The 14,354-nt window shown below is 36.3% G+C and overlaps 2 protein-coding genes and 1 non-coding gene across 3 annotated transcripts; all 3 read left to right on the forward strand.

Moving 5' to 3' along the window:
* The first annotated feature begins 8,451 nt into the window (after positions 1 to 8,451).
* LOC108808632 (GATA transcription factor 18-like) lies at positions 8,452 to 9,556 on the forward strand. Its single transcript, XM_018580746.2, has 2 exons — positions 8,452 to 8,900; positions 9,001 to 9,556. Exons 1-2 carry the CDS (start codon positions 8,514 to 8,516, stop codon positions 9,328 to 9,330), a joined length of 717 nt encoding a protein of 238 aa, XP_018436248.2. The 5' UTR covers positions 8,452 to 8,513; the 3' UTR covers positions 9,331 to 9,556.
* Positions 9,557 to 11,024: 1,468 nt separating this feature from the next.
* Positions 11,025 to 14,116, forward strand: LOC108807137 (M phase phosphoprotein 10). The gene is made up of 13 exons (XM_018579390.2): positions 11,025 to 11,787; positions 11,895 to 11,950; positions 12,057 to 12,147; positions 12,226 to 12,336; positions 12,437 to 12,574; positions 12,653 to 12,721; positions 12,830 to 12,871; positions 12,958 to 13,026; positions 13,126 to 13,197; positions 13,300 to 13,353; positions 13,454 to 13,595; positions 13,715 to 13,783; positions 13,879 to 14,116. The coding sequence occupies exons 1-13, from the start codon at positions 11,134 to 11,136 to the stop codon at positions 13,887 to 13,889; spliced, it is 1,578 nt and encodes a 525-aa protein (XP_018434892.2). The 5' UTR covers positions 11,025 to 11,133; the 3' UTR covers positions 13,890 to 14,116.
* A 112-nt stretch (positions 14,117 to 14,228) lies between these two features.
* TRNAN-GUU (transfer RNA asparagine (anticodon GUU)) lies at positions 14,229 to 14,302 on the forward strand. The gene has a single exon. It is a non-coding gene; the product is annotated as a tRNA-Asn (tRNA).
* The last annotated feature ends 52 nt before the right edge of the window (positions 14,303 to 14,354 follow it).

Consider the following 14,354-nt stretch of genomic DNA (forward strand, 5'->3'; position numbering starts at 1 on the left):
TTTTATTGAAATTTCAGCACAAAATTTTATTAAGTTTCTAACCATAACACTAAATATTATACTAAAATTATATTTTGGATGAGTATCTGTGTTTTAGTATTATTGGTCATCTAACCACATTTTTAATGATGGGATAAACGTACTAAGTGCAAGGCTTCACACAACTGAAAATATGTAAATCAATACTAATTGCAACTAAAATAATATTTTCTATTCCAAATGCTTAAATATATATGAATTAATATTTCATATTATTTAAAATCAAAATTATAACAAAATAATTACGATAGATTTAAATTATTTAATCCAATTGTACAACAATCATACAAATCAAATGTAACCATATGTAGTTAAAATAATGAATAGAATAAACAGTTTTTGTTGTGAAAACTCTGATCTTATTATTGAATCAAAGTGTTCCTTATATAGGAAATACATGGCGACATGGGCCTAAATACAATGGGCCATAAACGGGCCAAGATTACAAGTAAATATCTAATGGGCTGGACATCCATAAACATAATATTCATAACACTCCCCCTTGGATGCCAGAACCATATAGAGCTTGTAGTGTGCTTAATGTTGCCTCATTAAAACCTTACTCGGAAAACCCAGTGGGACAAAACCGAAGTGAAGGAGAAAGAGTACAACACACACTACTCCCCCTGTTCTGGACCTCCGTTCTTCAAGTCTGGCGCATGGACACTTTGATGGTTTAGCTTCATGGGCGCCAAGTCTTGAACTGGTCCTTCTGTTGCCATGTCCCAAACGGATAGGTAGACTTCATAGATGTGTAGTTGGTGTAGACATGATGAAGAAGTCGGCTAACATTTCTCATGACTGAACTTGTAGTACTTTGTGCTTCTTCATCATTCTCCAAATGTGTATAACCTATTTGAGACCTTGTATAAACCTGTAACATTTATTAAAACCAAACAATCCCTTTTATTTTGGGTTTGGTTAGTATAAATCAATCTCAAACTTTTAATTCATTAGAAGGTAACTTAGGATATATTGATCATGTCCCATATTGTCTCATGTTCCGACATGCCAAACTTGTCTAAGTAAAGGTGTCAATGACACTTATAGCAGGGGGACGTGTATGGCTTTAGTATCAATGTCTTATGGTCTGAACATATCCATAAAACTTATCCGACCTAGTATGGCTTTTCCACATCAAGGCGCCAATCATACCAATACATTGCACTTTGGTCGGATGTGCATAAGCCTTAAAAGTACTTACATAAAGTCTTTCCTGGACCAAGGACACATGCCTTGTCCATAGCCATACCACGATCTGAATATAGTGGTTACTGGAACCAGTTTAGTCGGAACAAGATCGAACTAGGTCGGACGTGATCCTAATTGATATGGATCTTTGGTTGTTAATCTGATGGATTCATCCTCTTATTCTCTTTTGACCATATCACATTCTATTCTCGGTACTTTGGATCATAGATCTCAATACATATTCATGGCTATCATCTCCACTATAGATCATTGTATTCTTATCATAGCCTGTCCAAGAATCAGTCGATCTAATCATCATTTCTTTAAGTATGAACACAAGGAATTTCCTTCATAATATATGCATGGACTGTTCAGGGACGTTCTTGTAGAACTCCTTTCACTAAGTAATACTTAGTCTTATCCTTTACATGCATTATATGCTTTATATGCATCTGCCTTTCGTTTCAGTCCATGAATAGCTTAGGAACAAAACTATTCTATGAGAATTTCTTTTCTCATCTTTCTGATACTTTTATCATTTCTTTATCCAGTGATCAATCATGCTGCTTACTACATTTCTTTTTTCTTATATCCAGACCTTTATCACTTTCGGATTTGTAGTAGCATCCACCACATAGGAGTATATCTCCTTATAATCTGTTCCTTGGTCTTTGTGAGTATCCTTGTGTAATCAAGCCATTCCTTGAATGCTTTAAATAGGAATATGAACACCTTAGTCCATGTCTCACGATTTCTTTTCCTTTCCCACACAGGACCCATTTTTCACTGGTTTTATCTTATCAGATGGTGTTTCTATATATGGCCAATACACCCATCTCTTTTATAGATTCTTTGAATCTTTCTTAAACCCCCACAGTTTCTTTTAGTCTATGAATGCATTCTTGTATTCTCGTGGGTTCTGATCCTCGCTTACATCTTTTAAACTCAAGTGCTATTTTCTTATGCATCTTTATCTTTTGTGTATGTATGTGTCGACACTTCTTTTATAGTGTTCCATTGTGTTCCAGACATGAACTAATCGATTAGAGATTTCATTCTTACTAAGAACCTTTATTACCTTGCAGTTTGGCGTCCCAAACTACATGGTCTGGTATCTTAGATGTTCAGCTGCGCAGCCTTATCTAAATGTCTGGTATGGTTTCCCTTATGACCTCGGATATGTCATTTATTTGCACCTTTCTTTTTATTTCCGAGGTTCCTTATCTTATGGAACATATTGGTCTATCTTTAGACTCTATAGCAACTTGATTATGTCTCTTCTAGGACATTAATTTCGTGGTGCTTAAGCTGGTATGACTTAGTCATTCTTTTTCTTTTCTTTTCGGGTCTAATCTGTCTGGCATTCTTTTAGCTAGCTTTGTATGATCTTTCTTTGGACGTCTTAAATCATATTCTCTGGTCCGAGGATCTTGCCAAGACAAGGATGGTTAATACCATTCCATTTCTCTTTATACTTGTACCAGCTTATTTCTTTCTCCCCCTGATGTTGGATAGTCGGATTCATCATGTAATCCGTAAACCTGGCCTTAATCTGATCACCCATATTTTGGCTCAAGGTCTCTTATAAAATCGTGGGAGGAAGACATTCTCATATCCAACATATATTCCCAATCTTATTTCATCTTCTTATGAGGTTCCATCCTAGACGGCACATATTATTGTGGTGGTCTATACATAATATCTTAGGATGGTCTATGTCTGGATCATGACCCTTTATAATTATTAGATGGGAATATCTATGCTCACTTTATATGGCCTGGTGCATCTTATCTTTCATACATGTAAATCCATAATGTCTCCAAGCTTATAGACTTTGAAAGTCTGAACCTTATAGGTTATGGTCTGTTCGACCAAGCTCTTATATCTTATGGCCTGTTTGGCCAGGCTATCACATTCTGTTTGGCTATCATGTTCATGTTTTTATAGTATGGTCATGGACCACACGGGGTGTGTATTCTCCCCCTCATGAACAGGCTATAAATTTGTTTGTGTAAGGACACTAAACCATTATGCCATTTCGTGATGCTTGGGACAATTGAGCCTCATGAGTTTTCCTTGTGTACATGTTTCACAACGTGAGATTTCTATGGGATAACTCTTTGTGCCTTTGTAATATTAAACTTTGCATCAAGTTTGGACTAGGATGGCTAATCCGGTCATGCCATAAAGTGTTTAATTTCGTAGGTCAACCAATCTGGTTACCTAGGCCATGTGCCTTTATCATACTGATCTTTGGCATAGTCTAGATCAGTAGATAATGCAGGTATAGTCTCGACCATTTTCTATGGTCTTGGGCAATTTTTCTGTTCTCATATATCTGAAGGAACTTTTGTTTCATTTACCCATTGGTTCAATGCGGAAACCATTCATTTTTAAATCTTTATAACTCAATGGGTTTTTTATTGGGTGTATATAATGCCTTGGCCGAGTGACTATACTCTTATTTATAAACTCATATATACTCTTATCTATATCATAGAGTTTTGATGTCGAGATTTTTTTTTTTTCAAGGCATCTGAAGTCTCATAATCCATCTGATCATTTTCTTTTTCATGAGTTTCATACTCTATTTGATCAGTATGGTCATGATCCATGTCATCTTCACCATCTCGGTAAGCCATGTTGGCTTCCCGATTTTTCTTCAAACTCTCTATGTAAAGCTCATACAAGTGCTTTGGAGTTTGGCAATTATTTGCCTAGTGATTACCCATACCACATTTGTGACACAAATAAGATTTTATTTAAGGTTTAAAAGACACACTTCGACCTCGACCTCGACCACAGCTAAAACCGGGTGTGGTACTACGGCCTCGTCCTCGCCCATGTGTCTTAAATGTGTCACGACCTCGTCCATAACCTTTCCCACGGCTAGGGCCGGAATGGTTGTTGTGCTGGACGAGATTACTTTCTTTCTTAGGCTCCAAAGTCAGCCTAGAAATGTCGGGTAATGATTTTGTACCGGGAGGTCTCATCTCACTGTTTCTCATTAATAACTCATTATTGGTCTCAGCCAATAGTAAACAGGAGATCAAATCAGTATAGGTGGTGAAACCTCTTTCTCTATACTGCTGTTGCAGTAGCACATTAGAGAAAGTCTTGTTCAGTTACTTCTTCACCACATTGTTTCAACATTGAAACTATCTTAAACTGAACCGAGTTGTATTCATCCACAGACTTATAGTATTGAAATCTCAGGTTCTTCCACTCAAATTTTATCCTTTGGTAATAGCACCGTTTTATGGTGATCATATCTCCGCTGTAAGGCGGTCCAAAGTTCTAGTGGATTTTCTTTACTGGGATACTGATTTCTTTAGACTCTCATTTAGATGGTGGCTAATAACTAATATTGCCATGTATCAATCTTTCTCGTTTGGCAATATCGCCTTATGTGATTCATTCACCAAGTCCTTTTGACTTTAGGATAACCTCGGTATCCAATGCACATTTTAAATGATTATCTCTTTAGAGATTTAGGACAGCATAATCTAAGTTGATTTTCGACATCTCATATTATATATCACTCAATCTTTATAAGAAAATCAATCATATAAATTGTGTGATCAAGCAAACAATCGAGTTAATGATTTCCTAATAAACAAGTCACACGGCTTAGATATATGTCTAAAATATAAAGTTTTTCCTTTTATAGTAAGTTTCTAAAAATAGAAAGTTTCCTTTTATAGTAAGTTTCTAAAAATATGAAGTTTCATTTTCTAGAAATATTCTGAAAATATAAAGTTTTTTTTTTTTTTTTTTTTTTTATAGTAAGTTTCTAGGGTTTATAATAAATCGATCATAATTATGTTTTAGGAGATGATCAACTTCAAAGTTTAAAATCGATTTGATCATTCAGATCAATGATGTTTTCGAGATTCAAGAACACTTAGTGTTTTGGTTTTAATTGATTTAATCAATCTCTTATTGAATAAGGAATATTTGTGCTTCTAACAACCTAATGACCGTTTGATCTAGCAACTTAATGGGAGAACTAAACCAAATCCTAATTCCTCAAATTTATTTAGGGATTCAATTGTCCTAGGTTTTTAGGTTCATCAAATTTTAATGTTCAATCCTTTAACAAACAACCAAATTCGTTTTGATATGGTTCCAAAGGGTGTTTCAGATTTTATTTACCTTTAGATTGGAGAGAATCTGAAACTGGACCACCTAGAGAGAGGAGAGGAAAACCGCGAACGGCTTGAACATCTATCGCGAACAAGGAACGGGCTGATCGGATCGTCCGGAACCTCTACCGGCTGTTGGATGAACTGTCGGATCGTCTGGTGGCTTATCGGGTGCTGATCAATTCGTCGGATGGTCAGTATGTGTGCTGGTCGGATGAGAATGGAAAGACAGCTAGGGTTTCCTTTAGTAAAAAGGAAATTGTCAACGCGGATTGAAACGGAGGTGGAGAACGCGTCTGAAGTCGGATTGAGACGAGGTTTGCGGAGCTGGATTCTTCTCGTCGAGAGCTTCAATTTGATATATGGAACGTCGGCTAACTCCTTATGGTTTGAAAGATACGTCGATTTGAAGTTGCGTCCGAATTAGGGTTTTGAATCAAGTTGACGGCGGTTCTTGTAATAGCTCGTGAGAACGCGTCTGGTATCGGATTGCGATGAGGTCGACGGCGTTAGATTCGTCTCGTCGAGATCTTGAATTTGATAGGTGGCTCGTCGTCTGGATCCGTCGGGTTGAGGAGATACGGTGTTTTGAAGTTTCGTCTGATTTCTAGGGTTTATGGTGGTTGCTGGGAAAAGGGGTTTCGAAATTCATTCAGGGTTTTGTCAGAGCTCTCGTGCTGATAACGTGTTGTGAAAACTCTGATCTTATTATTGAATCAAAGTGTTCCTTATATAGGAAATACATGGCGACATGGGCCTAAATACAATGGGCCATAAACGGGCCAAGATTACAAGTAAATATCTAATGGGCTGGACATCCATAAACATAATATTCATAACAGTTTTGATATTAAAAAAAAACTTGTGACATTGCTACAATATTACACCAAATATAGTGTGATATTTAGCAGAAAAAAAATCACACGAAAATGCAGTTGCACATGCCGTTGGGTTGGACAGAAAAACATCACATCTGGCACTATTTTGACATTTTACGCTGCGGTTAGAGTTGGCCTGGCCTTATACTACCAATTACTATTGTCTCTGTTTCTTTGCATACAACAGATATATGATCTAAAAATAAAATGATTTTAGTGTGTCGGATTCGGTATATAATGATTTAACGCTATGCCCAAGAAGAAACTTTTACTTTTGCGCTAGATGAAAATTGTTTTAATGGGTTGCATTATTAGTTTCTTGACCTTTTCCTTTTCATGAACGTCTTCTTTGACCCATCAGGATTCACTCAAATATTCAACATCAGAATCTACCTCCTGCTAAAACTTGAATGGACAGGAACAAAAAAGCTATCGTACACACATACACATATATTCTGCTAATAAATCTGCTCTTTATTAATCTGATGGTTGGTTGCTGTTGTAGGACAGTAGGATGTTACGTGAGATGATTATAGAAGAGTTTTGTCTTTAGACTAATGGGTTTTCTCCATTCATAAACTTTTCCTCTCTGGGAACACTACAAAATCTCTACGAATATTCTTCTCGTTATAACAAAACATGAATGATTTGATTCTCTTGTAGTTTCCACGCTCAAACCTACTGCGACTACATTGTTCCATACGATATCTAGATCAAACGGAATGATAAGTATAATATAACTATTGCTTATTTTTATCGTTAACTTCACCATCACCGAGCATCACTAACCACGTGAGTGAGAGTCGGATAAATGCTAGACAGGTGTGATATATGGCGATGTGGAAAGACGAAGCCACACGCGTATAACGAAAGGAGCGCGTGAATAAGAGGCAGAAAAGAACAAGAACACAGTTTCGAGCATAGATAAGGAAGAACATTACACATATAGTAGTTGATTGCTGTAACTAGTATCGAAAGGAGAAATATAAATAGAAAGAGGCCTCGTGATCGGAGATTGAAAGTTCCTCTCTGATGCCTAAACTCTGTGCCCTTCCTCCCCCTTGTCACGTGGGCTCTTTTGACCAACATTTGCCTTTTCCAGTAACCACCCATATCTCACATCTATCATCACTCTTCTTTTCCCTTCTTATCTTAGGTACATTTTAGTTATTTGTGACGCAAAGTAATCAAATATCCGCAAAGAGAATTATAAATTCAACACTCCCATATATAATTAAGTAAGCATTTGTTCATTAAAACAAACAAACATTGACTTCGAAAAAGATAAGGATAAAGCTAAGAGCATCTCCGTTGGAAATATTAAAAGATGAATTTTTCATGATTAAAGTAACAAAATAATAGAAAAACAAGTAAGAGATGAAATTAGGTTCTCAAATGAAACACTGTGAGAAATTCATGAGAACTCCTGATATCATTGTGTATTGGTTTATTTTTCTTTTCAAATTAAAACTTAATTATCTAATAAAATTAGTTTAAAATATTAATATTTTTTTGTGTTTGAGATATCCAATGGAGTTTCTTTGATAAGGTTGATGGAGTGTTTACCAATTAGGTTGTTCTAAGCTACTGCATGTAGCTATGGGATTTCTTTTTCTGGCTCTGTACGATTTTGTTTAAGTTGTCTTATAAGATTTTGTTTGGGTGATTTTATGTGTTGATTACTAGATTGTGAGTTATCGTAGGTCAAAATCTCAAATTACATTCACAAATTATTATATCAAACACACACAAAGTAATTATGAAACCAAACTTTAAAATCATCAAGGATTTTGGTATAGACCCATTAATACTACTTTATGTTTGTCCGTAAAATTGCATGTCTCAACATAATCCCTCTATTTCATAATAATTGATGTTGTGTTTTGATGCATAAAGATTAAGAAAATTATATTTTTTAAAAAAAATATTTTTAAAATATAATATTAAAATTAGTTAACTAATAAAAAATAGTAAAATATAATTGGTTGAAAAGTTTCCAATAAAATTAAAATTAACTTTTAAATCTCAAAACTTCATATAATTCGAAACAAAATAATTATTCTAAAACATCTTTCTATATTGAAACGGAGAAAATAGTAACTAACTTCAATTTTTGTTGCTTCTACACACACCTGCGTATATTTGATACTATAAATAGAGGCCCTTAAGAGAAGAAGTTTCACCATAACACCTCCAAATTAAACATTCCTCCTCAAATTCCAAAAGAAGTCTCACTTAGGGTTTTTTTCATCGCAGAGAGATGACGCAGGGCAGATATTGTGAGTCTTGCGGATGGTTCCACGACCACACTTATCAAACATGCTTATTTGTCCACAATGGAAACGGCTGTTCGAACACACAACCCGCTGTTGTCGACTGCACTCTCTCTCTGGGACCTCCGTCCACTACAACTACAGGACTATCTGAGAGAGACAAAAAGAAGACGCGACGGTCCGGTACTTCATCTCGTGTCTCCAATTTCACGGACACCAATAAGAACACCTCCAAAACGTCGGCGTATAGCGTCCTTCCCTCTTCCAACCGCCGTAGTATTTCGGGCAGCAGCGACACTCTACTTGATCGTCGCTGTACCAACTGCGATACAACGTCTACGCCCCTATGGAGGAATGGTCCTCGAGGTCCCAAGGTATTTCAATTATATTTTCCCATTTATTTAAATACCTTAAACCTTCTTCATTTTTTAGAAAATCACATGTTTTTCTAAATGATCTAATTGGTGCATGAAGTCGTTATGCAATGCGTGTGGAATTCGTTTCAAGAAAGAAGAGAGGAGGACTATGGATACGACGAGGATGACAGCTAGCAGCACCGCCGTGCAAGATCAATATGGACACCATCCTTCCAGTTATAGTAACCACCACAGTGCCACTGACCAGAGCGGATCATCAACGTGCAATTTCGTAGCCAGCGAGATCATTTTAAACCATGACTACGGCGGTGCTGGAGAGTATTACCGGCGGGATCCCGTCGACGGAGTTAACGGCCTACCTTCACACTCGTGGAGGCTTAATGTAGAGGATACGGCAATGAGTCTTGTCTATGACTTTACTAGGTGAAAGGAATCTTAAAAAAAAAAGAGAGTTTCCAAGTGTACTGTGCTGAAGTTGGAGAGAGACGATATTCCTAATTGATGTTATGATATCGAATACGCATGGATTTTATATTTCTATACATCATAGCTCTTAACTTAATTCGTAACATTATGCATATATATTCTCTCCTTCACTATTTGTTTAATCTGTAGTAACAAATAATAGTAAAATCGACAACGGTCGAGCATGGCAAGCATTCACGCTGTTATTTTCTTGCATGGTAACAACAAACCGCACTTATGTTATTATGTAAATACGCGAATTCCGAACAGAAATGAACATGATTAATAGATAAATATTCAAAAAGATTAGGAGCTGCACATAATGAACTTGGAGATAAAAATACATATTATATGAGCTAACGATTTTAAAGTGCATAGCTTTCCATTGAACAGACAAGTTTTCGGTCCACATGAGCAGCCGAAAGTGTGTACTGTGGAGAAAGACCTGAAATCAGATCGGGGCAATGTCCGAATTGTTTGAGTGAACACAGCCATTGTAGTGAGATTATTTTCTTTCCTTTATCGTATTATTATGATTAGTCCTCTTCTCGTAAGTAACTTGACCTTTTTTTTTGTCATCTTCTTCATCTTGACCTGTTGTTCGTGTCAATTTGCGCTACGGAGAATAATGTTTGCATTATATGATTCATAATTTTACTGAACCATTATGTACTACGCGCACTATCTCCCCAATGCTTTAGTCTACTTTCGTTTATTTTTTCGTCAGAAATATTTGTCTTGGAATGCATTTTGTTTTTGTTTTTTAGCCGACTTTGAAAGCATTTGTTTCAAAAATCCCACTTTATTTGACCCTAACAAGTAACGGTAGCTCAGTAAGAGCGGACACTTTATCCGGTAGCCGAAGTCGCACCGAACCCGACCCGAAAAATTTGAATTGAAGTAGCAAAATATCCGAACGGATATTAAGTTAGGAGAGATTGGATATCTAAACCCGAACGAATAATACCCAAACCCGAATAGATATCTGACGATAACCAAACATATGTATAATTACTTTTAAATTTATAGTTTACATCTTTTATTTTATTTAAATATTTATGTTAATGAACACATACTTTAACATCATATAGTATATATATAATTATGGAGAAAATAATTTTAATATTCATTTAAAATGCATGTCTAACTTTTTGGTTCATGTATTAATAAAAATTACATTCAAAGTTATATATATATATATATATATATATATATATATATTAAAATGTTATCTCTAAATATATTAATCATTCAATCTATAAAAAATAGAAGTGAAATATATATTTTTAAATACAAAAAACTTAAAAAATATATTGTTTTAAAAAAATCTAAATATCCGAATCCGATCCCAAATAACTGAATCCAAACTAAAAATATCTAAATCCGACCCAAAATACAGATACACCTGAATAGATTTTATATTTTATACTAAAATATCCAAAAATCCGAATCTGAAAGAGTATCCGAACAACTGAACTGAACGAATATCCGAACTCCCACCGGTTGAACAAAAGAAAATAAATAAGGACATATGGGCCGAATCATAATGCTTGAGGCCCATAATCTAGCCCAACGATTAAGGCAAAACTCTGTTTTGGGAGAGAGGTATGTATACGCACCAAAAACATAACCGCCGGTTAAACCGCCACCGATTTTGTTTTATCGTTGAAACCCTAATTTCAAATCCGTGCTACACCACTGCCTTACACACACACACATTGCTTCGGAAGCAACGATCTGGTAAGAGGTCTGTCCTACTAAACCAATGGCCGATGTAAAGGATCGGGGCTTGGAAGCCCTTGAGAAGCTAAAGTCGACGGAACCACCAGTTTTCCTAGCGCCAAGCTCGATATCGGAGGTGGCTCGTGTCGCATCTCAGTATATCTTCGCCAGGTTGAAGCCTCACAACCCTAAATCTCCTTTCGAGGATCTCTTGGTTGATGGTTTCGATTCCGAGCAGATTTGGCAGCAGATTGATATGCAGTCTCAGCCTTTGTTGTCGAGCTTGCGACATGAAGTTAAGCGGTTTGCTAAAAACCCTCCAGAGGTTCGTGAAATCGGAAATTTGGGCCTTGAGGCCTCTCATGAGGGTGATGTTAATGAGATGGATATGGATGGGCTTGATTCTGATGATAATAATGATGAGGATGATGAGCTAGAAGCTAACGAAAACGAAGAAGAAGAAGAAGAGGAAGAGGAAGAGGAAGAAGCTGAGGAGGAAGAGGAAGAGAATGAAGGAATAGAGGACAAGTTCTTCAAGATCAAAGATTTGGAGGATTTTTTAGAGGAAGGTGAAGCTCAAGAGTATGACATCGACTTCAAAAACAAGAAAGCTATGTCAAAGGTGAAGGAGCAAAATTTTAGCGATGATGATGATGCTGATGAAGACGAAGAAGATGATGATGATGAAGATGGAGAGGTAAGCACATAAACAGTGTTCATAATATAAAGTTGATTTGAGTGTTTGACAAATTTCTTAGTTTTTTTTTTCTATTGAATGATCTTTGGTTTGTTCTTGTCCTCTAGTTCGGTGCTTTTGCTGGTGAAGACAACGAAGAGTCAGACAAACTGGGAAAGGCGAGGTATGGATCCTATGCTCTCTTTTATACAGGTGACTGAGCTAATTGGAGAATGAACAAACTAGATTATGCTAATGCTTCTTCCTTGCAATTATGAAATTATAATTAGGTATAATGATTTCTTTGGTGGTAAAAAGAAGGAGACAAAAATGAAGATGAAACATGTCACTGAAGATGAGGAAGCTGGAAATGGAAACCAAGTACTAGTTATTCTTCTTATATGCTCTGACTTCATTTCTTGTTAGTGAAAATTGCACAACTAATTCCTCTTCCTTTAGGGCGATGAAAAACTCTCTACCCATGAGAAAGAACTACTAAAGCTTCAATCCAAGATTGATCAGATGGAGAAAGCAAACTTAGATCCTAAACACTGGACTATGCAGGGAGAGGTACCCTACCCACCCATGTTTTACTCCATTATTAGCCTGTGAAAACTTGTATTGTTGCTTTCTGTAGCTAAATTTATGTATGATTTCTCTTGTTAAAAAGGTAACTGCTACAAAGAGGCCAAAGAATAGTGCTCTAGAAGTTGATTTAGATTTTGAGCACAATGCCAGGCCTCCTCCTGTAATCACAGAAGAGGTCACTGCCTCACTTGAGGATATGATCAAGAGCCGAATCATTGAGGTAACTACTTAGTTTGTAACAAAAGTCTCCTTTATTTCTTCCCCGTGACTTTGCGTAGCTTATCTTGTTGTTTTATAGGCTCGTTTTGATGATGTTCAACGAGCACCTAGCCTGCCCACTAAATCCAAAAGAGAAGCCAAGGAATTGGTGAGTTTTATTGAAGAGCTATTTAACCTTTGTTTTCATGTTTGTCTCTGGTTTAACAGTTGCTGGATTATCAGTATAATCTGTTTGTTTACTTTTGGAATTATGCAGGACGATAATAAAAGCAAGAAAGGTCTTGCCGAAGTTTACGAGGTTTGTATGGTCTACAAGAATTTATTTTGTTTTTAAGTTGTGGAGAGAGAACCAATTATAAATGTGTTTGGACCCACTATTTGCAGGAAGAATACGTTCAGAAGTCCAATCCGTCTTTTGCTCCAGCAACTTTCTCTGATGAACTGAAGAAAGAGGTTCCCACTTGAAATTTGTTTCAGGCTTTTCTATTTATGTATGGATCTTCTCCCTTCCTCTTTTTCACACTTGTTTTTTTTTTACAAATGTTAAATTAGGCAAGCATGCTATTCAAGAAACTATGCCTGAAGTTGGATGCTCTCTCCCACTTCCATTTTACACCTAAACCAGTATGTTTTTTATTTTTCATTTAGATCCTAAATGATGATGTTTACACATAGTTGTTACTAGTTAGTCACTAAACCTTTTTTTCTAACTCCAAAAACTTTCAGGTAATAGAAGAAATGTCAATACAGACAAACGTCCCAGCCATAGCAATGGAAGAGGTACATTCCATTGTTTCCTTTCAACTGTTCTTGTTTGTTTGATTGAGATAAGAGCACCATTGTACTTTAGCAGCTTCTTCAATGTGTACTGTGTTTGTAGGTTGCGCCAGTGGCAGTGTCAGATGCAGCAATGCTTGCTCCAGAGGAAATATTTTCGGGGACAGGCAAAATAAAGGATGAGTCTGAGCTTACGCAGGAAGAGAGAAAGAGGAGGAGAGCTAAGAAGAAGAGAAAGTTCAAAGGTAAAGGAAGTAAATGTCTAAGGGGAATATTTTCATTCAGTAAAAATAATGCACAGAATGCCTACAATGTTAAAGTTAATTGTTTCTTACCTCTGTTACTTTTTGACTTTGTGGAACAGCTGAATCTGCAAAACAACCTGTTAAGAAGGCGCGTGATACTACTACTAGTACAGAGATGTCTAGAACCGGTATTTTTTCTTGCTCGAACATTGCATAAGAAGTACTTTGAGAATATCTAAAAGCATCAGATGTTGACCTTTGAGTGTTCATTGGAAAAATACAGGCAATGAATAACGGTTTACAGAAGCAGAAGAGTTCAGTCTAGAGCTAATCTACCAACACAAGACCGCTTCGAGATTGGATATCAACAACAGTTTTGCATGTTAGAAATATTTAAATTTTGTCTGTTTACTGCGACTGATAATTTTGTTCGGATCGGTGATTTGGCATTTTTTTATCCGACCATAGTGAAATTCGTGTGTTTATTTGTTTTAGATGTTTAATATTTAGTTATTCGTTCATGTTCTTGTTCTTGTTTCTCTTAAGTTAGTAACCATGAGACCGTTGGTCATACACCTTTCTAAGTTGCAATAATTTTAATTATTTCGATAAAGTAGTTGAAGATATCAAGTAGCTGGAGTAGCTCAGTTGGTTAGAGCGTGTGGCTGTTAACCACAAGGTCGGAGGTTCGACCCCTCCCTCTAGCGTTTTGTTTTCATGATTAAACGTCGGGGGATATCCTTAAGATTATTCGGAGGA

This window comes from Raphanus sativus, chromosome 6, assembly GCF_000801105.2.
Source record: "Raphanus sativus cultivar WK10039 chromosome 6, ASM80110v3, whole genome shotgun sequence".
Taxonomy (NCBI): Eukaryota; Viridiplantae; Streptophyta; class Magnoliopsida; order Brassicales; family Brassicaceae; genus Raphanus; species Raphanus sativus.

Excerpts from the sequence above, each read along its gene's own strand:
- LOC108808632 (XM_018580746.2), top strand. The coding sequence starts at position 8,514 with ATGACGCAGGGCAGATATTGTGAGTCTTGCGGATGGTTCCACGACCAC. Across the intron at positions 8,901-9,000 it reads ATGGTCCTCGAGGTCCCAAG|TCGTTATGCAATGCGTGTGG; the intron begins GTATTTCAATTA and ends TGGTGCATGAAG.
- LOC108807137 (XM_018579390.2), top strand. The coding sequence starts at position 11,134 with ATGGCCGATGTAAAGGATCGGGGCTTGGAAGCCCTTGAGAAGCTAAAG. Across the intron at positions 12,872-12,957 it reads GTCTTGCCGAAGTTTACGAG|GAAGAATACGTTCAGAAGTC; the intron begins GTTTGTATGGTC and ends CACTATTTGCAG. Across the intron at positions 13,596-13,714 it reads GAAGAAGAGAAAGTTCAAAG|CTGAATCTGCAAAACAACCT; the intron begins GTAAAGGAAGTA and ends TTTGTGGAACAG.